The sequence below is a fragment of the Rhinoderma darwinii genome, chromosome 4 (assembly GCF_050947455.1).
Source record: "Rhinoderma darwinii isolate aRhiDar2 chromosome 4, aRhiDar2.hap1, whole genome shotgun sequence".
Classification (NCBI taxonomy): domain Eukaryota; kingdom Metazoa; phylum Chordata; class Amphibia; order Anura; family Rhinodermatidae; genus Rhinoderma; species Rhinoderma darwinii.
In genome coordinates, this window is record NC_134690.1 from 150,328,200 (window position 1) to 150,354,907 (window position 26,708).

A 26,708-nucleotide genomic window follows, 5' to 3' on the forward strand; every position below is an offset into this window, starting at 1 on the left:
ATCCATGAAAACATAGCCCAAAAGAACCTGACTATAACAAGAAAACACCAGGAAGAGTGCCACGGGGTGTATAATAATTAAGTACTATGTTTGTTTCATGAACATTAGACTGCTTTTTTTTTTGCTTTTTTTTACGGCAAGGACCTGTAATCCAAAATTTGGTCGATACATTCAGTATTTAATTGTGAAAAACAACAAAATGTAGTGAAAAATTGCAAAAATTAGCATTTTTCTAAATTTAAATATATCTGCTTGTAAGACAATCAGTTATACCACACATAATAGTTGCTAATTAACATCCCCCATATGTCTACTAAAGATTGACATAGTTTTTTGAACATCCTTTTATTTTTCTAGGATGTTACAAGACTTAGAACTTTAGCAGCAATTTCTCACATTTTCAAGAAAACTTCAAAAGCCTGTTTTTATAGGGTCCAGTTCTGTTCTGAAGTGGCTTTGAGGGGTCTACATTTTGGGAAACCCCCGATAATTTACCCCATTTTAAAAACTGCACCCCTCAAAGTATTCAAAACAGCATTAAGAAAGTTTCTTAACCCTTTAGACGTTTCACAGGAATTAAAGCAAAAGTAGAGGTGAAATTTACAAATTTCATTTTTTTTTTGCAGAAATTCATTTTGAATCCATTTTTTGTAGCACAGAAGGTTTTATCAGTAAGACACAACTCAGTATTTATTGCCCAGATTCTGCGGTTTTAGGAAATATCCCATATGTGGCCCTAGTGTCCTAATGGACTGAAACACAGGTCTCAGAAGCAAAGGAGCACCTAGAGGATTTTGGGGCCTCCTTTTTATTAGAATATATTTTAGGCACCATGTCAGGTTTGAGGAGGTCTTTTGGTGCCAAAACCGTGGAAATCCCCCAAAAGTGACCCCATTTGGGAAACTACACCCCTTGAGGAAATTATCTAGAGGTACAGTGAGCATTTTGACCCCACCGTTTTTTTGCAGAAATTATTGGAATTAGGCCATCAAAATGAAAATCTAAGTTTTTCAAAGAAAATGTAGGTTTAGTAAAAAAAAAAAATCATTTCCACAAGGACTAATGGAGCAAAAGCGCCACAACATTTGTAAAGCTATTTCTCCCGAGTAAAACAATACGCCATATGTGGTAATAAATGGCTGTTCAGAGCAGGGTCAGAAGGGAAAGAGCGCCATTTGGCTTTTGGAGCTCAAATTTAGCAGGAATGGTTTGCGGAGGCCATGTCCCATTTGCAAACCCCCTGGCGGATCAAAACAGTAGAAGCCCCCCCCCCCCCACAAGTGACCCCATTTTGGAAACTATACCCCTTGAGGAAATTATCTAGGGGTATAGTGAGCATTTTGACCCCGCAGGTTTTTTGCAGAAATTATTGGAAGTAGGCCGTGAAAATGAAAATCTAAATTTTTTCAAAGAAAATGAAGGTTTAGCTAATTTTTTTTCAATTTCCACAAGGACTAAAGGAGAAAAAGCACCACAACATTTGTAAAACAATTTCTCCCGAGTACAACAATGTGGTCATAAACTGCGGTTTGGACACACGGTAGGGAAGGAGCACCATTTGGATTTTGGAATGGTTTCTGGGCACCATGTCACATTTGCTGAGCCCCTGTAGTACTAGTACAGTGGAAACTACAGCCTTGAGGAATCATCTAGGGGTATACTGAGAATTTTGACCCCAAAAGGTTTTTTACTGAATTAGAATTAAGCCGTGAAAATTAAAAACATTTTTCCCAATAAGATGTAGTTTTAGATCAACATTTTTCATTTTCACAAAGAAGAAAGAGCCACCCAACATTTGTAAAGCAATGTCTCCCTAGTATGGTAATACCCTTTATGTGGTTATAAACTGCGGTTTAGATATATGGGAGGGTTCAGAAGAAAAGGAGTGGTATTTGACATTTGGAGTGTAGATTTTGCTGGAATGGTGTGCATTCGCAAAACCCCTGATGTATGAAAAAAAAAAAAAAAAAAAATTACCCCATTTTAGAAACGACACCCCTAAAGGCATTTATCAAGGGGTGTAGTGAGAATTTAGACCCTACAAGTGTTTTTCAGAAATTAATATGCAGTGGATGATGCAAAGTGAAAATTGAAATTTTTCCACTGATATGCCCATTCACCGCACAATATGTTGTGCCCAGCTTGTGCCACTGGAGAATCTTACCCCATAAATTGTTAGGCGGGTTCTTCCGGGTATGGTAATGCCTTACTTGTGGACGTAAACTGCTGTTTGGGCACACTGTAGGGCTAAGAAGGGTCAGGAGCGCCATTTGGAGCGTGGATTTTGCTTGGTAGTTTTTCTGTTTGGAGTTTTACTGGTATTTCAGTTTATAATGTGGGGGTATATGTAATCTGTACGGAGTACATCAGGGTATAATAAGAGGGTATAATAATGGGTTAAATAATAAAATTATCCATAGATGTGTGTTACGCTGTAAAGTGTCGCACTGATAAACAGTATTCTTTCTTATCCCCCTTTTATAACACTATAATACGGGCACCCTCGCATCCAGCGGATGTGCTATGTCCCTGTCCTTCCTAGTTTCTCGAAATACTAGGGCCCTGAAACTGAAGGAATGTTCCCCTCCGGCCTGCACATCGTGATGGTTTTTCATCACCGCATTACTAGTGCCATAACTTTTTATATTTTTTGGTTGATGGAGAGGTGCGCGGGCTTGTTTTTTGAGACAGGCTGTAGGTTTTATTGGTACCATTTTGGAACACATACGACTTTAAAGGGAACCTGTCACCAGCATTTCACCTATTAAACCAGCAATACCTGCTGGTAGTGGGTGAAAAATCATTTCTATATAACTTATAATTGTCTTCTTAGTCGGCTCCGTAGCTTTAGTATTCAGCTTTTTAGTGTTCCCACACCGTATGCTAATGAGCATAAAAGAGTCAAATCTTCGTTTTAAAAGAGTCAAATCTTTGTTTGAAAAGAGTCATATCTTCATTCCTCAAGTCTTTCCGAGTTTACCCCGCCTCCTTACTTTTGATTGACAGCTCCTCGCCTTCCCCCAGCACACAAAATCCCACGATTGTGCATTGATGTCCTTTTCTGGTGTATGCACACAAAGGGACACCGGATTATTACGATAAAAGGCACTAAATATTTGCAGACCGTTATTTACAGTCGGAGAAGTAGACAGGTTCCCTTTAAGAACACTTTTTATTTCCTTTTTTGGAAGAGGAAATGACCAAAAACAAGCAATTCTGGAATAGTTTTTTATTGTTGTTTTATTTTGCCATTCCTCATAAATTACATGTTAACTTTATTCTGCGGGTCGATACGATTACGGCGATATCAAATGTACAGTTTTTTCATGTAATGCTGATTTTGCACAATAAAATCACTTTTTTTCAAAAAACATTTGTTTTCTGCTGTGTTGCCATATTCTGAGACCCATAACTTTTTTATATTTGCGTGGACAAAGCTGCGTCAAGGATTTTTATTTTTTTTTGCTGGACGGGTTGTCATTTTTATTTGTACTATTATGGAGAAACGGACTTCTTGATCAATATTTATTCCATTTTTTGGGAGGTGATATGACCTATAACAGGGATTCTGGCGGTCTGAATTTTTTTTACGGAGTTCACCGTGCGGGATAAATTACATAATAGTTTTATAGTTTGGGTCGTTACGGACGCGGCGATAACAATTATGTATAGGTTTTTTTATTTTTATGTTTTTTTCCAATAATAAAATACTTATGGGGAAAAAAAAGGCAGTGTGACATTTATTACTAGCAATAAACGCTACTTCAAACACGGACATTACATGTCCTCCACCATCTTCTAAATGTGTGTATTCCTCCAATCATTGTCATACCATGTTTTAACCTTTGCCCCCAATGATGCCCTTTGGTGGCTCTTTTGTGTTATTTAAACCCTGCTGGGTCTCCTCAGTAACATGCATGTTTTATAGCCCGATGAAGATCCGATCAGTCCGATCTCGTAACACGTAGCTTTTAGTCAATAAACATATAGCACTTTACCTCCTGCCTCCCATAGACTGACTTTGCATATTCCATCTGCATCTACCAACTAGCCAGTGTAAAAGGACGGCTAGTTACAAGGGTCCATCCGAATGACAGATTCCCTTTAATTTTGCATACCACTGCAGTGCCAATAACGGTTTTCTTATTATATCGTCTATTCCAACAATTCAGTGTGAAAAGTGTACGTTTAAGTTTAATAGTAGAAATTCACTGCCTGTGTAAACGTTTAAAATAAATTTTATTAATGTAAATCTAAAAGATAGGGCACTAATGCCAAGGATCTGAGTACAGGCGTTGGCAACACAGATCATAAGTACTTGATAGAGTGTCTGAGATATAAAGTTCGATAGGTTCATACATCAATGCGACACTATACAAGAATAGTCAAGTGTCTTAAGATAAATTGGTCTCAATTCATTTATCACTGGACGAACACCACAGCGATTAAATGAGCGAATAAGGAAGTTGAACAATTGAGAGTGAGGGCACTGGTGATGGTGGGAGAGAGGGCAAGGTAATGATAGGGATATAGCCCCAAATAGGTATGAATGCAAGAAGTATGACAGCGTTAAATCTTGTAGGTGCCAAATAAAAACCGCACCATTCAATTAAACCCTATTAGCATATTATAGACTAGAGGGGAATAGGACAAATGAGGTGACGTAGAGACACGTAAATAAGTGAGAAAGAAGATTGGACGGGGGGAAAATAGATAAGGTTGGAACGGATTCCCATATTTAGAGGAAGGGAAGATAGGATATTTGTTCACTCAGGCCCAGTGGTCTGATGGTTTGCATCCTAAAGATCCACTGGGCCTCCTTCTCCAAAATCCTCCTATCCCAATCCCCCCCTCTCACTGGTGGTTGAACATGTTCCCTCCCCTGGAATTGAAGGACCATTAGGTCACCTGCATGGCATTCCCATACATGCCTGGAGACCGACGTGTCTTGCTTCCTCACTTGTCACGTATATGGTCCCTAATTCTCCGCCTAAATTCTCTCTTGGTCTTTCCAACCTACTGTGTCTCACAAACACAGGTTATAAGGTACACTACCCCTTTAGTCAGGCAATTCATAAAGGATCTCATATAGAGATCCTGTCCCAGTAGGAAGTAAGTATCCTCCTAACCTCCTGATGTGCAGCGTCATAGGTCCCTATGACTCTGATGGTCTCCTCCTTCTCTGGATGTACTTTGGGATTAAGGAGAGATTCTCTATTCGCCCCCAGGGCATGTTGGTGTGCACATCAGGTTAGGAGGATACTTACTTCCTACTGGGACAGGATCTCTATATGAGATCCATTATGAATTGACTGACTAAAGGGGTAGTGTACCTTATAACCTGTGTTTGTGAGACACAGTATGTTGGAAAGACCAAGAGAGAATTTAGGCGGAGAATTAGTGATCATATACGTGACAACGTGAGGAAGCAAGACACGTCGGTCTCCAGGCATGTATGGGAATGCCATGCAGGTGACCCAATGGTCCTTAAATTCCAAGGGATGGAACATGTTCAACCACCAGTGAGAGGGGGGGGATTGGGATAGGAGGATTTTGGAGTAGGAGGCCCAGTGGATCTTTAGGATGCAAACCATCAGACCACTGGGCCTGAGTGAACAAATTTTCTATCTTCCCTTCCTCTAAATATGGGAATCCATTCCAACCTTATCTATTTCCCCCCGTCCAATCTTCTTTCTCACTTATTACCGTGTCTCTACGTCCCCTCATTTGTCCTATTCCCCTCTAGTCTATAAAATGCTAATAGGGTTTAATTGAATGGTGCGGTTTTTATTTGACAGCTACAAGATTTAACGCTGTCATACTTCTTGCATTCATACATATTGGGGGCTATATCCCTATCATTACTAAGCCCTCTTTATTTCTCCGTCACTAGTGCCCACACTCTCAATAGTTCAACTTCCTTATTCACTCATTTAATCGCGGTGTTGTTCGTCCAGTGGTGTAGGTTTGGCCGCCTGAAGCTCCCCTAGTGATTAATGATCCTTTATGCATCCACTCCATAGGTCACGACGTTACCAAGGGGCTGTCCTATTTGGTGGGCGTCAGCCTGACATCACACACACCGATTGGTTTAGGTCCTGATGATGCGACTAGAGTAGGCGGGGCTAAGCCTTATAAGGCTTTAGGGTTTCCCTGGCGCGCGCTAGACCAGTCATCAGTGTCTAGTGCACGCCGGAAAACAAAACAAACAGCATAATATGTGCTGACCGGCATTTAGTAATATCCAGGCAATTTATACCCCTGAGGACGCTCCCCTGTGCTATAGGGGCGCAAAAACGCGTAGGGAATCTTGCTTTTCTTTGGCAAACAGACCAATTATTACATTTGTGAGCACCTTTGTGGAATGTCGCAGTGATACATGAATTGAGACCAATTTATCTCAGACACTTCATCAAAGGTTTGGGAATTTTGTATCGCTATGGCAAACAGACCAGTGTAACGTCCGTGGTCGCTGACCACGAACTCCTTCCATCCGGTCGACGCCCTTCTCTCCAGAGATGTCTGCACATGCGTCCGTCCTGTTCCACAGTGACCACCAGGGTGCGCTCGCGAGCTCAGTCCAGACTTAAGGAGCGAAAGCGCACACAGGTGGGAGATAGAGCCGATTGCTCCCAGAGCACCCTGGACTATAAGAAGGGCTGTGCCCCTCCCTGCAATGCCTGAGCCTTGTTGTCGTTACCCTAGTATGTCTATGCAAATTGGCTCCTAAGTGTTTTCCAGTTCCCAGTGTTCCCCGTTCCTGCTACCTGTATCCAGTGATATCCTGGTCAAGTGCCGTGTCGAGCTGAAGTCGTACTGTGCTGTGTACCACGCCTGTCCTGCTACGCCACGCCTGGCTGCTGCCTAGTCCCAGCCGAGCCTGTCTTGCTACTGTCTGAGCTACCACAGGTGTCAGGGATCATTACTATGTATATTGTCTGAAAAATATTATCCTCACACATATGTATATACATTTCAGTTCTTTGTGTAATATACTGATATATATAACAAGTTCTTTGTTCATGTCGGACACACCTATGGAAGACACCGCCCCCTGGAATGCAAAGAGGAGTGTGCAGAAGAATGTATAGGAAAAGTTACAGCTGGGGAGCGAATAGAATTTAAGCAAGTCACACATCTATAGGGAGGGGCATGTGTCTTCTCTGTGTGTGTTTCTTTGTTCTGAATAAAGTGCAGTTCCTCCTGGCTGACATTGAAGCTGTACCTCAGACATTTGTGTGGTGTACTTCTTTCCAGGCATGCCTTCAGCTTTCAATTTACAGAGGTGGTTATTCGGTGTGAAATACGGACCTGACACAGGTACACTATACGAACTATAGACTGTGACCTGTGTAATGTTGGCCAGATGCCATACCATCAAGGCGTTATGGCCCAGTGGGTCCACATACCCAACGTGTCAACTAGCAATAAAATTGACTATTCTTGTATAGTGTCGCATTGATGTATGAACCCAACTTTGAACTAATATATCTAGGACACTCTATCAAGTACTTATGATCTGTGTTGCCAACACCCCGTACTCAGATCCTTGGCATTAGTGCCCTATCTTTTAGATTTACATTAATAAAATGATTTTAAATGTTTACACAGGCAGTGAATTTCTTCTCTTATTATATGTTGCATACCATCTATGAATAAATATTCGAGGACAAATACTCACCTGATTGTAAAAAAATACAGAAGTGGCTCAAATATATGTAAAATTTGCATTAGGAATTCCCTGATAAAGTGTAGCTATTGGAAATGTTATCAAACAGCTTGTATAGCTCAGTGGCAACAGGCTGATATAAACTGCAGCCTTTAGTCCACTGACAGATTTGAGGGACAATAAGGGGAACCTTTTCCCGGAAAACATATTGATGGCCTTTCCTTCGGATAGGATACAAATTTGTGATTATTTGGAATCCAACCCCAGGGACTGCAGGTCTGCTTCATTCACATGGGAGCACCATAGCCATTTTACTCAGATGATCATAGAGGTCTCTAAGAATGAACTGCATCCAATCACACATTAATGTCTTAACCTTCAGCCATCAATGTGTTTTCTCTGAAAACTTCTTTCAGTAATTTTCTAATATATTTGTGTGGGTTAAACAAATCAAAAAAGTGTCGATTCGTGATTTGTGGGCAAGTTCCAATATTTACCAGACACTGCAACCGAATGGTTAGCTAAAGAACATGTGTATGAAGCCAGGCACGGCACAAATGATAAAGTGACGGACACAATGTTCAGCAGACTCTGCATGTACTTACCCTTGTATCTATTATAAAGCTGCTCTAATTTCTTTCTGTCCAATGCTCCTTTTACACTCTCTCGGATATAGAGTTCAGGGTTCTGAAAAAAGTTGTCTGTGGCAACATCTAGCTTCCAATCATTCTGCGACAGGCAACTTACGGCAGTTTTCTCACTAGATTGTGTAAAGATCATAAACTGACGAACTTTATCTTTCTGCGAGGATTTCAACTTGTTCTGTGGAGGACAAGAGGTTAAGAAATTAGTATTCAACTTGGAGCACAGAATGCAGTGTAAATGTAATCGTCGCGCAACCCAAGACAGGAAATCACGTCCCTATTAGAATATTTTCAGTCGCAGCTGATTTGATGTGGATTTTTAGTGCAGATTCCGAACAAGAAATCTGCATCAATTTACAGTGCGATACATGTGTATAGTGTGTTCAAAACCCAATCCACATGTGACAGAAAAAGCCTGCACAGATTACAGGGCCTGCTGTGGATTATCAAATGGGCACCATGCCTATTATCTTGTGGAATTGCAGCAGATATTTAATGCAGACTTCACCCTTTGCATTAGCCGCCCAGAAAAGAGACATTTGATCACAACATATTATTACCCTGTACCTGGAGAGCGCGGTACTGCAAAAAGTGTAAAGCCCTATGAAATGCTGACCAATCATAATAATGAACTGTCATCATGGTTTACTAGGTCAGCAATAATGATCATCATTAGAGAGATGTTCATAGATAGTCCAGCGAACAGTTCCTCCATCATATTTTCCATTTACATGTTGCTATTATCACTATTATGTTGGTTATTTCCAGTCAGAATATAGAAAAACCTTCATGTAAAAATCTATGGCCACTTTTAGGCTACATTCACACGAGCATGAATCTGGTCCGTGTTGCGTTATGCATCAGTGTGCTTTGCGAGTGACATGCGTTATTCACGCACTCGCAAAGCACATCTTTTTTTTTAATTATTATTTTCAATTGAATTGATGCGCAAATCACACACTGCACATGGATGTGCATCTGTGTGCAGTGCGTGATTTTCACACACCCATTGACTTCAATGGACTCTCGCTGCGTGAAAACAGCCCTGTTGAAATCAATGGGTCTGTGTGCTGTGCGTGATTTCCATGCGCAGCACATGGACGTTATTCACGTTCATGTGAACGGGCCCTTACACGGCAGTACTTTCATCAGTATTTTGCATCAGTATTTGTGATTTCCGACCATGAATTACTCGCTGAGCTATGCTGTTTCCGTAACTCCCATAGTAGTGAATGGCAGTTATGGTAGCAGCATATAATGCGAGCTACGCTGTTTCTTAACTACAATTCAGTTCTATGGGACTGTTTCCTTAATTCATGGTCGAAAATCACAGGATTCAGCCACCACAGAGCATAAAACAGGGTTTAGGGGGTCCCGTTCTAGACATAGGTGCGAGTTCTAGAGGTGGGACCCGCACCAGACATTTATGACACATCCTGTGGATATGTCTGTCAAAAACGTCTCTGTTGGGAAAACCACTTTAAATACATAAATCATCCATTTACCTGAAACCCCAGTGATCTCAATCTCGGCCACACCTCATCAGTATAAACCATCCGGTTATGCCTGCTCCCAAATAGTGATGTTTGGAGAAATATTTACTCAAGTCCTGCACCTTCGTTGCCCACCAATCCACCGGACCACTGACTGCCTGTTGTCCTAATGCTCATATCCCTTAAATCCAATATTTATCTGACCCACAAAAGCCAAACCACAATTGCGGTTGTGCGTAAAAGAGGTGTGAATCAGGCTAAAGTTGTGGGCTATGAAACCCCCACACAAGATCCTGAACTGAATACCCAGCCGCACTTTATAATATCCACTACATACATTCAAATCAGCCTCCTGATGCCGTGCACCACAGTTTATGCAGCTTTTAACCTTCACCTACACAATTCCAAACCTGTCAAACAGGTCCTGACATTAATAGACTAGGACAGAAAACTATTTAATATCTGTTCATTTCCAACATGCTCATGAATAATTCCATATAATGTTAGATAGGTACTTATGGTGTGTTTTGATGGGAAAAAGGATAACTGTTTGTAGTACACATTTACTGGTCCTCCATCGACTGTACCCGGGTTCTAGCACTGGAGGCCGAGTGTGGGCATTTGCAGCCGCATAACAATGTAGAAATGGTCTGTTCTAACATAGGAATTACACTTTATGCAATTTACAGTCTACTACACAGGAAACCAACAGACCACACATAGGGAGATGGTAGAAATGATTACAAGTGATGTAGGTTCCAAATCTCCAGCAACTTTTTCCCCCCATAAGGAATCAATAAGTTTGTGTGATGTTCACAGTTACACACAATTTTAACACAACAAGAAGTGAGGAATGATGGTTCATCATAGAAAATGATCGGTAAGATATTACTGTACTTAGGATTTGTTCACATCCCATTCAAACAATACAGTTGAGGTATAAATTAAAATATATATCTATACACACAAACCGATCAGCCCTAACATTAAAACCACTGACAGGTGAAGTAAATAACATTGATCATCTTGTTACAATGACACCTGTCAAGGGTGGGATATATTAGACAGCAAGTGAACAGTCAGTTCTTGTAGCTGATGTGATAGAAGCAGGAAAAATGGGCAAGCGTAAGGATCTGAGAAACTTTGACAAGGGTCAAATTGTGAGGACTAGAGGACTGGGTCAGAGCATCTCCAAAACGTCAGGTCTTGTGGTTGTTTCCAGTATGCAGTGGTTAGTACCAATCACAAGTGGTCAGAGGAAAGACAACCAGTGAACTGGTTGCCCATGGGGAACGAGGGGGGGGGGTGTGCGTGCGTGCGTGTGTGCGTGCATTGCTTACATGGGAAAGAAATGGCACCAGGATGCACTATGGGAAGATGGAAAGCCTGAGGAGGCAGTGTGATTTTTCTGGGCAATGTTCTGGGAAACCTTGGGTCCTCACATACATGTGGATTTTATTTTGACACTTACCAACTACCTAAACCTTATTTAGGTAGTTGGTTAGTTTAGGCACATGGTAACAGTATTCGCTAATGGCAGTGGCCTGACGAGTTGTACCACGCTGAGAACAAATGTTCAGGAATGGTTTGAGGAACATAAGAACGACTTCAAGATATTGACGGTCTCCAAATTCCCTAGATCTAACATCTGTGGGGGCTGGGCGATTTTGCCCAAAAATAAAGTCTAGATTTTATTCAACACTTTGGGCGATTTTCGATTTGAATCTCTATTTTCTTTTTTCTGTTTATTTAACAGTGAGGGTATGTTCACACACACTATTTACGGACGTAATTCGGGCGTTTTAGCCCCGAATTACGTCCGAAAATGCGGCTCAAAAGCGTCGGCAAACATCTGCCCATTCATTTGATGTTCTGTGCCGACGGTCATTTTTTTTACGCGCCGCTGTCAAAAGGCGCGTAAAAAAGACGCCCGCGTCAAAGAAGTGCATGTCACTTCTTCAGACATAAATGGAGCCGTTTTCCATGGACTCCATGGAAAAAAAGCTCCAATTACGTCCGTAATCGACGCAGCGAAAGACGCCTGCACATGCCATTACGGCTGAAATTACGGTGCTGTTTTCTCCTTGCGATCTTCAAGGTACAACGGGGCGGTGCAATCTGCAAGGGTGTGCCATCTACAGCGGGGCAGTATCTACGGGGCGGTGTGGCTATGTACTAGGAGTCTCTGCTTACCCATAGAACAGCTGTTCCGTACTGTATCATTTTGTTCAGTACAGAACAGCAGTTCCGTGGGGAAGCAAAGACAGAACAGGGCGGACCAGGAAGTGACAAGGTGGCGGGGCAGAGCTTCCTCCTGCAGCACGGCACGACGGCACCACTAAAGAATCGATTCTGTTAAAGAACAGAATCGTGAGAGTCCTTGAGGGCGAATTAATCCAATTAATTTGATTAATCGACCCAGCCCTTTTAATATTAGACAAAGATAAGCCAAGTAAACACAAAATGCGGTTTTATATAATTTATAAAGTAAAATGTTGTTCAGCCTAGGGCTGGGCGATTATGACCTAAATCAAAATCACGATTAATTGAACATGTAACCTCGATTACTAGACGATTTTTAGTCCACACCCCTTTGTGAATGTCATGCCCCGCTGTTGAATAAATATAGATCCCCTGAGCCTGCTGTATACTACTGTATATAATAGACCCCCGGCACTGCCCCTCACACAGTATAATGCCCCCATACATTATAGTTTCCCTATAACTGCCTCCACACAGTATAATATCCCTATAGCTGCCCTCCTCGCAGTATAATGCCCCCATACAGCCCCAATAGTGCCTAATAAAAATAATAAAATACATACTCTCCTATCCCCGTTCCATCGAAGAGTGGAGGAGATTCCTCTGCTTCCCCGGTCTGTGTAGCTCGGCACATATTTTCAGATTTCACTGGATTCTGCCATATACCAGCGTTTCAGGCATCCTATTGTGTCCTCAATGCCCACTCCATTTACTTGTTTAGCCTCAATGCCCACGCGCCACGGCAAATTGACAGTGTCCACCCCAATGTTATATACACGGATGATGGGGGTTATATACAGATCTGAAGGTGTAATATACAGGGATAATGGCAGGCTGATATATTCAGGGATGATGGGGGTTATATACAGGGATAATGGCAGGCTGGTATATTCAGGGATCATGGGGGGTCATATACATGGTTGATGGGAGTTATATACAGGGATGATGGCTGGCTGGTATATACAGGGATAATAGGGGTTATATACAGGGAACATGGGGGTCCTTGTATATAACCCTCATCACCCCTGCATATGCCAGCCATCATCCCTGTATGTAACCCCCATAATCCCTGTATATACTAGCCATCATCCCTGTATATACTAGACAGCCATCATCCCTGCATATAACCCCCATCATTCCTGTCTATAACTCCCATCACCCCTGTATATAGGGTAGATGGGGTGGTGATATACAGGAATGATGGGGGTGATATACAGGAATGATGGGGGTGATATACAGGAATTATGGCTGGTATACGCAGGGGTAATTTATAGGGATGATGAGGGTAATACACAGGGATGATGCGGGTAACATACAGGAACCCCCTCATCCTTGTGTATACCAGCCTGCCATCAGAACTGAAAAATCCCCATCAACTCTGTAAATTAACCCATGAACCCTGTATATAACACCCATCATCCGTGTATATACAATTAGTCGGGCACTGTCCGCTCACCGTGGCGTGCGGTCATTGAGGCTAAACAAGAAGTAAATGGGGTAGGAATTGAGGCGAATAAAAAAGGAGATGGGGCGAGCATTGAGGACTCCCTGGATCAATAGGACGCCTGAAACGGCGGTATATGTATGTGGCGGGCGTTACACAGTGAATAGTAGAGCAGGGTACTGGCGGCTCCCTGCTCTACCATAGGATTCAACTGTATCTGCATCCTGAAAACGCAGGTGCAGTTGAAACCAGGAAAAACTGAGAAAAACAAAATGTGCAAGGTGATGTCAGTTATCTGCGCTGAATTTCGGCTTTTACCGATTAATTCCCCTAGTTCAGCCCTACCTGGCCCTATATAAAAAAGTAATTGCCCCCTTAGCTACTAAATCAACCAGTTAACTAAATTCAATTGATAATTGCGTACAATTTCACTAGCTGCACCCAGACATGATCACAGCCAGACCTGTTCAATCTAAACATCAATAAATCTTAAATTGAACAATACTGAAGTGTTTAGACAGTGAATAGACATTCCACTGGATGTCTATTCACAATCTCTGCACTTCGTTACTCTGTCTGTGGTAGTTACAGCAGAAGAAGCGTAATCTCGTTGTAACCTGTCATCTACAGCGTAATCTCGCGAGATTACGCTGCCTCTGCTGTAACTACCACAGAAACAGTAACGATGTGCAGAAATTGTGAATAGACATCCCGTGGAATGTCTATTCACTGTCTAAACACTTCAGTATCGTTAATGTGTTAGTATAAGACAGCACATAAGGATCTAAAAGGATCCCTATGAGCTGCCTAAATGAATGGAGAGGAGTGCATGAGGCTGATTGGTCAGCGTCATACACTCCTTTGTACAACGCCCACTTGGTCTAAAGCAGGGGTCTCAAGCACGCGGCCCGGAGTCTCGGAGCCGCTCTGCTCCGAGACTTTGGAATTCCCCGATATCGCTGTCCACATATGAACAGCGATGTCTGGGGCTTCCCCAGAGCCGGAGTCCTGGGCAGAGCGCTAGTACAGGCTATGCTCCGGGACTCTGTGGAATTCCCTGACATCGCTGCCCATATATGGACAGTGTGTCAGGGTCTTCCCCAGAGCGGAGTTCCGGGCAGAGCGCTAGTATCGGCTCTGCTCCGGGACTCTGTGGAATTCCCTGACATCGCTGCCCATATATGGACAGTGTGTCAGGGTCTTCCCCAGAACGGAGTCCCGGGCAGAGCGCTAGTATCGGCTCTGCTCCGGGACTCTGTGGAATTCCCTGACATCACTGCCCATATATGGACAGTGTGTCAGGGTCTTCCCCAGAGCGGAGTCCCGGGCAGAGCGCTAGTATAGGCCCTGCTCTGGGGAAGCCTCTGACATCGCTGTCCATACATCGACAATGATGTCAGGGGCTTCCCCAGAGCAGGAGTCCCAGTGATGTCAGGAACACAGCTGGAGTCCCAGGAAGAGCCTACTAGCGCTCTGCCCGGGACTCCAGCTCTGGGGTTGCCCCTGACATCTCTGTCCATATATGGACAGTGATGTCAGGAGCAGAGCTGGAATCCCAGGCTGTACTCACAACTCTACTATTACATCATGTAATTTACTCCAGTCACATCCAGAGCTGCACTCACAACTCTACTGTAACATCATGTACTATACTCCAGAGACATCCACAGCTACACTCACAACTCTACTGCAAGATCAGTAGATGCAGATGCAAACATCTTGTCTTATACTCCAAACAAATCCAGAGCTCCAGTCACAACTCTACTATTATATAATGTGCTATATATACTCCAGTCACATCCAGAGCTGCAGTGACAACTCTACTGTAACATCATGTCTTATACTCCAGCCACATCCAGAGCTGCAGTCATAACTCTACTGTAACATCATGTCCTATACTCCAGTCACATCCAGTGCTGCAGTCACAACTGTACTGTAACATCAGGTAGCATCTGCGGAGGGCACTGTGGCCTTATCTAGGGGTGTGTTGCATTATCTACAGAGGGCACAGCGGCAGCATCAACCGAGGGCACTGCGGCAGCATCCACCGAGGGCACTGCGGCAGCATCCACCGAGGGCACTGCGGCAGCATCCACCGAGGGCACTGCGGCAGCATCCACCGAGGGCACTGCGGCAGCATCCACCGAGGGCACTGCGGCAGCATCCTCATAGTCCTGACTTGAATGCCATTGAGATGCTTTGGCAAATCCTTAAAAGGCTATAAACACTTTTGAAGCCCAAATTTATATTTAATAAAACAATGTTTTATTTGATTTTAAACACCTTTTAAATTGTGTTTTATTTAAAAAAAAAAACTAAAAAAACAAAAAACTTTTGGAGATACAGCTTTTATGTATCATGTATGTATGTATAGAAGCTGTTTGCTTCCGTCCATCCATCCAAGTTCATGTGATCGTTATTAGCTGGATCCTGTGTGTCAGAGACATGAAGGACCAGCTTTCACCAGAGCAGTCAGTGCAGCCGACCTGATGGAATCAGCTTTGATTGAAGATACAGCTTTTATCTATACAATTTACATAAAAGCTGCATCTCAAAAAGATACAACAGTTATAAAACAAGAATTTATAAAACAAAAACAACTATAGAATTTATTAAATAAATTAGCTTCAAAAGTGTACATAGCCTTTAACCCCTTCGCGCACCCAGACGTGCCATTACGTCCAGGTGCGGGGGGTGATGTTTGGAGCGCGCTCCACATGCTGCGGGTGTCTGCTGTATTTTACAGCGGATACCCGGGACTAACAACTGGGAGCAGTGATCGCGCTGTTCCTGGCTGTTTAACCCCTCAAATGCTGCGTAAAAAAAATTGGTATCACTGCGTCCGTAAAAGTCTGAACTATTACGATGTAGTGTTATTTAATGCGCACGGTGAACGCCGTAAAAAATAAATATGTAAAACGCCAAAAATCACTGTTTTTTGGTCAACTTAGCCCTGAAAAAAATGTAATTAAAAGTGATCAAAATGTTCTACATACTAAATAATTGTACTGATAAAAACTATAGCTCGTCCCGCAAAAAATAAGCCCTCATACCATTCAAACGGTGAAAAACTAAAAAAGTTATAGCTCTCAGAATGTGGCGATACAAAACATTTTTTTTTTTTTAACAAAAAATGTATTATCAATAAAAGTAGTAAAATATATATATATATATATATATATATATATATATAAACTATATAAATTTGGTATCACCGTAATCGGATTGAGCCACAGAATACAGATAAGTTGACGTTTTTACCGCACGGTGTAAGCTATAAAAACGAGACACAAAAAACTATTGAGGAATCAGTTTTTCCAACTTCAGGCCGAAAATAAAAAAAATTGCAGTTTCCCAGTACATTATATAAAACTATAAATGCTACCAAAAGAAACTACAACTCGTCCCGCACATAATAAGCCCTCACACCTCTCCATTGACATAAAAATAAAAAAAGTTATGGCTCTTGGACACGGGAAGTGAAAAACAAAAATCAAAAATCAAAAAATGGCTTTGTCCCGAAGGGGTTAAAGTCTACCTATCACCTGAATAGGCGTAGCAGTTTTACTTGAAAATGTATTAGCTCCTTGAAAAAATTATATTTGTCTAATTACAGGTTATTAAAAAAATACCAAAAAAACCCCAAAACAAGTATATTTGAACTTTTTTTATGTGTATATAGCGGGTCCTGACGGGAGCCGGGTCCTAAACTTCCGGGTAGGGGTATCCCAGCACCTCCTATGTCTTCTTAAGATCCCCATGGCAGGATCCAAGGTCAGAACGCGAGATCTCGCTGGTTATCAAAAAGCGATAACTACTATATCCGTACCACACTTACTGGTCTTGCGTTCTGAGCCTGGACACTGCCGTGGGGGTTGCCAGGAGGACACAGGGAATACCAGGATACTTCTTACCCATGGAGTCGGGTCATCTACATAATGAAAGTACACATACCAAAAGATAGATTTACATGTTTTGTACTGACATATTTTGACAAATATAAGATGAGCTATGTACACCTTTGAAAAAGTTTTTTGTTTGTTTTTTAATAAAAATTTGTATCAGTGTGTTTGGTGCAACTTTCTAATTAGTTTTTATTAAAAAGTAATTTTTTACTTTTTGATATACAGCTGCTTTGTTTCCTGTAAACAGAGCAGCTGTATCTTGCGCTGAGGCCTCATGCACACGGCCGTGCCCGTAATCACTGTCCGTGAATGCGGGCACAGCCGGCTGTGGACAGTCACCCGCATTTTCAGCCTGTGCTCCCATACAAAGTAAAAGCACGCAGCGTATCCGCCCTGTGCGCCACAGGGAATTCCGGCCGAAAAAAAACGCACCAAATTGAGTGCGGTTTTTCAACAAGAGTGTCCGCTGCAGAAAACTGCACCAGAAAAAAAAAGCCTATACTTACGTAGCCATGGCGACATGTCCAGCCCATGCGAAACGTCATCCCAGGAGGCCAGCCTGGACGAAGAAACAGACTTCTGGGTAAGTATAAGATTTTTTTTCTTTTTCGGAGTTGCGTTTTTTGCGGCCGAATCGTTGCGACTCTGCCGCAAAAAAAACGCAACATCTGCTATTTGTTGTGGGTTTTACCTCCTCATTGAATTCAATGGGGAAATCCCGCAGAAAATAAGCAGCGTTTATGCAAATACAATTGACATGCTGCAGATGAAAAAAACACAATGCCTGTCAATGTCTGAGCTTTTTTTTTTCCGCTCAGCATTTATACAGCGTGTGTGTGTGTGTGTGCGTGTGTGTGTGTGTGAGCTTTGTTCAAATCTCATCCACTTTGCTGCTACTGTATTATGCTGTGGACTTTCCGCAACTAAATCTGTTGTGGAAAATCTGCAGTATTTACCTTATGTGTGAACTGACCCGTACAGCTCGATCCTGCCTGTCAGAGACACGTAAGATCTGCTGAGACTGAACCCGTCAGTGCGCTGACCTGACGGATTCAGGTCTAAGTAATCGATACAGTTGATCTATATCTGTATCTCAAAAAGTACAAATATTTTTTCATAAAAAAGTACTAGAAAGTTGCACCAATCACACCGATACACATTTTTATTAAAAGTAATTGTGGCGCCAAATGACAGTAAGACCAAAGCCTAAGACATCTCCTGCACACAACATAGTGCGCATTCATCCCAAGTGATCACTCGTGGAACGACCGTCTATCATGTTGGGAAACCATGTCATGATCGGCGAGATATTTGCATGTCTTTAGTGACACAGCCGGGTCCGAACATTTTCAATCTATGAGAATAAAGGGAGATTTGGTCTACCACAGATATTCCAACAGGTTTTAAAGTCCGTTTGTAGGATATGGAGCATTTCTCTACACGGCACGTAGATCACACATAGCCATACTGTGTATAGGAAGTTTGGGGGTCACTTTTCCAAAACAGTGGTGGATTTTTTTTATTCCGCACTAAAAGTACAGTAGATACAAGTGAACAGGGGGTTACGTTCAACATTCACATGTGCACATTTCCGAGCTTTTCATAGAAATTATAATATACAACATGCCATATGCATCATGGATTTCTTGCTGCACGCTTCCCCCATTGCCATGTGATAAATTAAATCTGAATGTTGATACATGAGTATATTTCTGGGTTCTGCAGTGAGCGTTTTCTGCAACATGTGAACACAGCCTAAGGCCTCCTACAAAACACCATATTACAGATCTGTGTGGTACGGGTCTATAATACAGTGCACATAGTATTCTAAGAGCCCATACTGCCCCTTGAAGCATTGCGACAGTGGCAGCCATATCCATGAGTCCTACGGCCCTGTTCACACTGAGTTTTTATTGCCGCGGTTTTCGCAGCGTTCTTCGGCCACTGCTATTGGGCGCCACCTTTCTCTGCCTCCCATTGATTTTAATGGGAGGTCAGAGGGGGTAACCGCAGTAAGAAAGAGAACGATGCTTTTTTTTACCGCACTACAAATGGTCATAAAAAACACTGAAAACCGCAGCAAAAAGCTGTGTGTGAGTCCAGCCTAAGGATCTCTGCAGGAGTAGCTAAAGCGAATTTACCTGTACACAAGAAACGCTCCATATCCCTGTAAGGCATAATTCACATCTGCATATGAAGCTCTGTTCGGGGCCTCCGCCGCAGAAGATACTGGAAACAATAGCGCAGCATGCTACGCTCTTATTTGGGGTAAAACCAATGGGTTCCGTCGCCGCAGGTGGTGTCCGTGGTGCAACGGAACCGTCGCTGCCGGTTATTCACTTGTTCTGCTCGAAGCAGAACAACGGAATAACAAACGCAGATCTGAACTAGGCCGATAGTTTCTGATGCCACGACGAGGGACGTTTGTTTACATGCAGTGGTCCATACATACAGGTCTATGTGCATCTCCTGTGTCATGGAACCTGCCGTATGTAAACCGCCATAAACAGCCACATTGCGTGAGTGAAGTGCCCGGGACGACATTAGAATCACTACACCAGGATATCGGCGCACATATAGTACTCCGGGAAAGCTGGGTGACAAACTGAGGGTGTCACCTATGGCAAATCTACCTAGTAATTCTGTGACCCATGTCCCTGCTACACAACTAGTCACATTACATGCTCAGGATTGTAGGAAAGCTGGGTGACAACTGTGATAGCTGTACTGATTGTCACCCAGCTTTCCCAGGAACAGATACAACTCAGAATATTTGTAGGATTTTTTTTGTAACATGACAGGAGAGACAGACTCAGGGGTCTCTTGGGGGGCAGCTCATGGATACTCTGGCCATGCTGTGTATCATACAGGACAGTGGTATGCGGTCGCTGGATATGATGGACAGGGCACACATGACAGAAATGGCAGCAGTGGTTCCCAGTCACACAGGACAATACACAGCTCACAGCCCTGTCCTCCCTGCTAAAAATATAACATGGACTAGGCCCTGCCACCCCGCACTCAAGTATCACCACTGCCCGGCTGTGAGACAAGCCCTCCGGTCAGTAGTTGTGTGCCGCCGCGGTATACTGGAGGCCTGGACAGCTGCAGGCCCCTGTGCACTGCACCGGCAGCAGGAAGGCCATAGCAGCAGCAGGCCCGGTGCTCTCACTCACCATGTTGGTGCTCGGCCTCCCGGTGAGTGTGAGTGGTGCTCTCCGCTCTCACGGGCTCTCTGCGATCTCGCTCATGCGCAATGATGCTGCGGCCTGCGGCACGTAGGGAGAGACCAGGCCGGCACAGGCAGGCACTCTACGCCGGGGACACACAGCCTGAGAGGCCGCTGCGACACAGGGGGCGGAGAGAGAGACTGCGGGGGAAAGAGATTGCCAGGGTGTAAGGACAGGGCAGAGTCAGTCATAGTGACCGCGTTTACATGCAGTGATATTATAGGTACCATCCATGGTGAATCCGACCATCAATGGAACAATTTACAGTGGAGAAGACAACAGTTACCATATTACTTGCGATCATTGTTCCCAATCCTATGGAAAATACCCTAACGTGTTAATAGCTTTACTACTACTGCCTGCCTATGTGGCACCACAGCAAATTTTCAGCATTACCATTTTTCTTGGCCTCAACGGTCTTAATCCTTTTAGGCCTCCTGCAGACGACCGTGCTTTTGCGGCCGCAATGTATCCACATTTTGGCGGATACACTGTGGACCCATTCTTTTCTATGGCCCCATGTACCCGACTGTAGTTTACACGGATCAGTGGCGGGGCAGCAAATCCGGAATGCAAAAATTTAGGACAAGTCGTTTTACGGTCTGGATTTGCGGATTCACCAGTACTTGTGAATTGTTGTGGATCCGCGAGTCCTGATGACACACAGATGCACAAGTGTTTTTTGCGGTCTAACGGACCTGTGGTGTTTGGGACGGCAAAACCAATACGGTCGTGAGCGTCAGGACTTAGGCCTCATGCACACGACCGTAGTGTTTTTCTGGTCCGCAAATTCCAGGACTGTGTTCCGTGAAATGTCCTCCGCAGTTCATCCGTATGTAATCCGCAGTTCATCCGTATGTAATCCGCAAATTGCGGATAAAAAAAAAAAGCCTAGGTAAAACAGGATGACGACAGAACTCATTCCCGGTCGTCGCCTAGCAACACTTCCGCAAACTGCGGTTGACACACGGAGGTGTACCCGCATTTTCCACGGGCCCATTGACTTCTGTCATTGAGACATATCAAAAGTTTGGATAGATGCGGGTCCGGGTACTGAGACCCCGACCGTTGCTGAAACAAAGGTGCAGAAGCGCTCAGCTGAGTGCACTGCACCTTTGGCTGTGATCGGCACTCCCTGTCAGGCTAAAGACAGCTCTCATAGACATTCTATGTATGCCGTCTTCAGACTGACAATGACCGCTGATCACAGCCAAAAGAGCAAAGTGCTCAGCAGTGGTGGCAGTGTTATAATCCGTGGGTATGTGGACCCAGTAGGCAGCACTGACGTAGCGGAGTAGCATCTGGCCAAACAACAGTCCTAGTACAATAGTACCTTAAATAGTCCAGACAGGATGGGTCAGCACAGATGAATTTGTAGACACCAGACGTGTATATCAGCTCAGGCAATGAGTAAAACGGCAGAGCCCTTTTTATAGTCCAGGGTGATCATGGGCTGATTACAGATCTTACTCGTGTGTGCACTGGCCCTTTAAGGCTGGACGCGCACGCACCCTACGGGAACCAGTGCAGCTATGCGGAGGTGAGTGCCGGCATCTCTCAGGAGGGAGATGCCGCCCGGCACTCACTCGTCCATGGCCGTGGCCATCGGGGGACAGGTAAGAACGACAGTCTGTGGCTGTGGACGTTACAGTATCCCGCCTCTTACACCCCCTCTTCTTGGGGCCAGAGCGAGAGAGGAACTTCTTAATGAGGGTAGGAGCATTGAGGTTCTCCTCTGGCTCCCAGGACCTGTCCCCTGGACCAAACCCCCTCCAATCCACCAAATAAAAAGTCCTACCCTCTTGCTGTCCAGGATCTCCTTCACCTCAAACACGTTAGATGAACCGCTGGGAACACTGCGGTACCACGAGTCTTACTATAGCGGTTTAGGACCACAGGCTTTAGGAGGGACACATGAAAGGAGTTGGGTATTCTGAGGGTAGGAGGCAGCCGAAGCTTATAGGAGACAGGGTATATTTGTTGTAGTATCTCAAAGGGTCCGAGGAACCTGGGAGCAAACTTGTAGAAAGGCACCTTTTAAACGGATATCAATACCTATAAGCTCCAAGCCAGACAGAAAACCTGTTTCAGCAATAACGTCCATATATATCAACACTGGAAATAGAATACCTATCAAGATATATATAGACCATAAATCTAGAATGTGAATCACCAATAGTACAAATATAGCACTAGCCAATATATCAAAAAATATCTTTATTAGAATATATAATAAAAACATATGTAGACCATCACAGAAAATATAAAAAGCAACACATAATAAAATGTCCTTTGCATCATTTCTTTAACCCCTTAATGACCGCCGGCAGTCACTAGTGGGCTTTATTCTGATGCAATAGCCTTTTCACGGCGCTGCATCAGAATAAGTAAACAGATCAGGGAGCTGTTAAATCTCCCTGCTCTCAGCTACCAGAGATAGCTGAGGGCTGGGGGCGTCCCTGCTCGAACGTGTGAGATCGATATTAGTATCGATCTTACCCGTTTAACCCCTCAGATGCGGTGCTCAATAGCGAGCACCACATCTGAGTGGTTTTGGAGTGAGGGAGGGAGCTCCCTCTCATCCCACTGACACCCGGCGATAAGATTGCCCAGTGTCTGTGTCTCCTATGGCAGCCGGGGGCCTAATAAAGACCCCCAGGTCTGCCTGTAGTGAATGCCTGCTAGGTCATGCCAGAGGCATGGCCTAGCAGATGCCTGTCCGTTTTAAACGGACAGGCAGTAATACACTGCAATACAGAAGTATTGCAGTGTAATATGCGCTAATAAAATCCCCTAGTAGGACTAGTAAAAAAGTAAAAAACAAGTTTAATAATGTTCATAAAAAAAATTGAAAACCCCACTTTTTCCCCTTACAAAATGCTTTACTATTAAAAAAAAAAAAAAAGTTACACATATTTGGTATCGCCGCATCCGGAACGACCCGACTATAAACCTATTACATTATTTAACCCGCACGGTGAACGCCGTAAAAAATAAAATAAAAAACAATGGAAAATTTTCTGTTTTCTGTGAATCCTGACTTAAACAAAATTTGATGAAAAGTGATCAAAAAGTTGCATCTACTCCAAAATGGTACCAATAAAAACTGCGTCACTCAAAAAAAAAAAAACCCTCATACAATTGCATTGGTGAAAAAATCCAAAAGTTACGGCTCTTCAAATATGGAGACACAAAAACAAATAATTTTGAAAAAAAAAGTGTTTTTACTGTGTAAGTAGTAAAACATACAAAATCTATATCAATTTGGTGTCGTTGCAATCGTAACAACCCGTTGAATAAAGTTATTATGTTATTTATACCACACGGTAAACGGCGTAAATTTAGGACGCGAAAAAGAGTGGTGAAATTTCAGGTTTTTCTCTATCCCCCCCAAAAAAAAAAGTTAATAAAAGTTAATCAATAAATAATATGTACCCCAAAATGATGCTATTAAAAAATACAACTTGTCCCGCAAAAAACAAGACTTTATACAGCTATGTCGACGCAAAAATAAAAAAGTTATAGCTCTTCGAATGTGACGATGGAAAAACGTAAAAAATGGCTTGGTCCTTAGGGCCCAGAATGCAAGCAGGGGGAAGGGGTTAATTTGGGTCCTGCAGTATCTATATATGTCCTGTCTATACAATACTTTTAATGTCAGTGCAGAATATGCTTGCTATATAGGTTTGTAACAGTTGTGGTTATTAATCCTTGAGTATCCTTGTGGGTGAATCGTGTGGTAATTATCCATCTAAAGGAGGTTGGCTTTTTCATCTTTGGCTATTGGTTGGTTCACTATTGGCGCTGTTGATTCTGTGACATGATGGCTTTCGCTGGATACAATTCAGAACTGGAAATGGATGTCCCTATACTCTATAGGTTCCAGCAGATGTGTGTTTATCAGTCTATGTGGTCTATTGTATTGTTATTTTTGGCCTTGGATTGCTGCAACATGTGATGTGGTCTATTGTATTCCTATTTTTGGGTTTGTAATATTGCAATATGTGATGTATTGGAGGTATATATATATATATATATTTATTTATTTTTTTCCCGTCAGCTTTTTCAAGGGTTCTCTTTCTTCTTTTGGGTAAAATATACTAACTATATATGCACTTTGAATATATATATCTAAAATTTAGTCTGTGGTCTATTTATGGCCATTTAAATTGTGTCATGCATAAATTACAGATATGGTGGATATCTACAGTGAAGGAAATAAGTATTTGATCCCTTGCTGATTTTGTAAGTTTGCCCACTGTCAAAGACATGAACAGTCTAGAATTTTTAGGCTAGGTTAATTTTACCAGTGAGAGATAGATTATATTAAAAAAAAAACATAAAATCACATAGTCAAAATTATATATATTTATTTGCATTGTGCACAGAGAAATAAGTATTTGATCCCTTTGGCAAACAAGACTTAATACTTGGTGGCAAAACCCTTGTTGGCAAGCACAGCAGTCAGACGTTTTTTGTAGTTGATAATGAGGTTTGCACACATGTTAGATGGAATTTTGGCCCACTCCTCTTTGCAGATCATCTGTAAATCATTAAGATTTCGAGTCTGTCGCTTGGCAACTCGGATCTTCAGCTCCCTCCATAAGTTTTCGATGGGATTAAGGTCTGGAGACTAGCTAGGCCACTCCATGACCTTAATGTGCTTCTTTTTGAGCCACTATATATATGTGTATTCAGTAACATTGAGGCATGAGTGGTGGCCTCGTATATTACATTTGTTACTTCATACACATATTATAATCTACAGGAGGTGGTTCTAATATTATATTTATCTATATATCTAATGGACTTTTTATAATGTCCATATTTTGTATATTATGTGGATTCTAATAAAATCTTTTTTTACAGAGGTGGAGGTTTGTATATTACGTTTTCTCTGGCACTTATCCACATGTGGTCACGTTTTGGGTGTTTTTTATATATATATTTTCTTTTGATTCACTTTAATAACTTTTAATTTTTACTTCATATTATTATTATATTTATATACTTTTTGTTACTATTTGGAGGATTCTCTGAATTGAGGATCCTCGATGTATTCATAATTAGTTATGATGATATATTTCTAAAAATATTATATTGATATAGATGATGTTTTTCCAATAGACTCATTTTCATATATGTGGTCTAATTAATTTTTATGTGTCCTCTGAAAATTCTGTAAAACCTCTATTTATATTTGTCTGTCATATATTGTGTTCCTCCATTATCTTTATCTATAGTGTTTGACATTTACGTTAGAGTTTAATATGTATACCATGGGCAAATTTTGCCCTTACGTAATATGGTCGTATGTATCTTTGTGCTATGTAGACGCCATCCTGCTCCACTCCTCCCGGCGCAGCGTGGAGACGTGGGTGCGCATGGATTTGTGTTGCCCGCCTCACTGCTGTTCCGGGATGACAAGATCATGGCGGCGCTGTGCTAATGGAATTAACTAGTATGCATTATCCTGGCAACTTTGCCCATTCTTAAAATGGCCGCAAGCATTTGTGTGTTGTGTATGCGCCGCCCTGCTTCCCCTTCCCTCCGGCGCCATGTGGTGACGCGAGCGCACATGAATATGTGTCCTCCTCCTCCCTGCTGTTCCGGGGGTATGTGATCATGGCGGCGCTGCATGTTTTTACATGGGGGCTGCTCACAAGGTATCTTAAACCAATATGACTCGTTTATACTACACCCTGTTGCGATACACAGGGTACTTTCTGATTGGAATATATGATTCTGTTCCTTCTATTTAAGCTCAAGACTCCTCACTGACCATTACCCCTTGAAAAAGCTGACGGCGAAACGTGCGTCGGGGTGTTTGGTTGTGGTCTGTGGCTTGTCTTATTGAGGGGCAAACATTAAAATATGGGTTGGTATTTGACATGATTTTGGATCTTTGACCATGTTTTCACTTCTTTACCTATACTCCCTATTCAGTGATAGTGTCTGTCTATATATTATACTGCCCCATCACATGTATGTGTAATGTGATGCATTGTGACCCCTCATACTACTACCACATTTTTATTATGTGTTGTTTTTTATATTTTGT

General features: G+C 42.6%; 1 protein-coding gene across 2 annotated transcripts in view; it reads right to left on the bottom strand.

The window, feature by feature from the left end:
• DCUN1D1 (defective in cullin neddylation 1 domain containing 1) overlaps positions 1 to 20,763 on the bottom strand; it is a 33,543-nt gene extending 12,780 nt beyond the window's left edge. Inside the window, exons 1-2 of one of the 2 annotated variants that reach the window (XM_075861677.1) lie at positions 20,594 to 20,763; positions 8,275 to 8,491 (exon numbers count right to left, since the gene is read on the bottom strand). In XM_075861677.1, coding sequence (XP_075717792.1) covers positions 8,275 to 8,491; positions 20,594 to 20,596 — 220 coding nt within the window. In that variant the 5' untranslated portion in view covers positions 20,597 to 20,763. Of the gene's footprint in view, positions 1 to 8,274; positions 8,492 to 17,350; positions 17,428 to 20,593 lie in introns of those variants that run through there. The other variant, XM_075861678.1, reaches the window with a different exon arrangement.
• Positions 20,764 to 26,708: the final 5,945 nt, after the last annotated feature.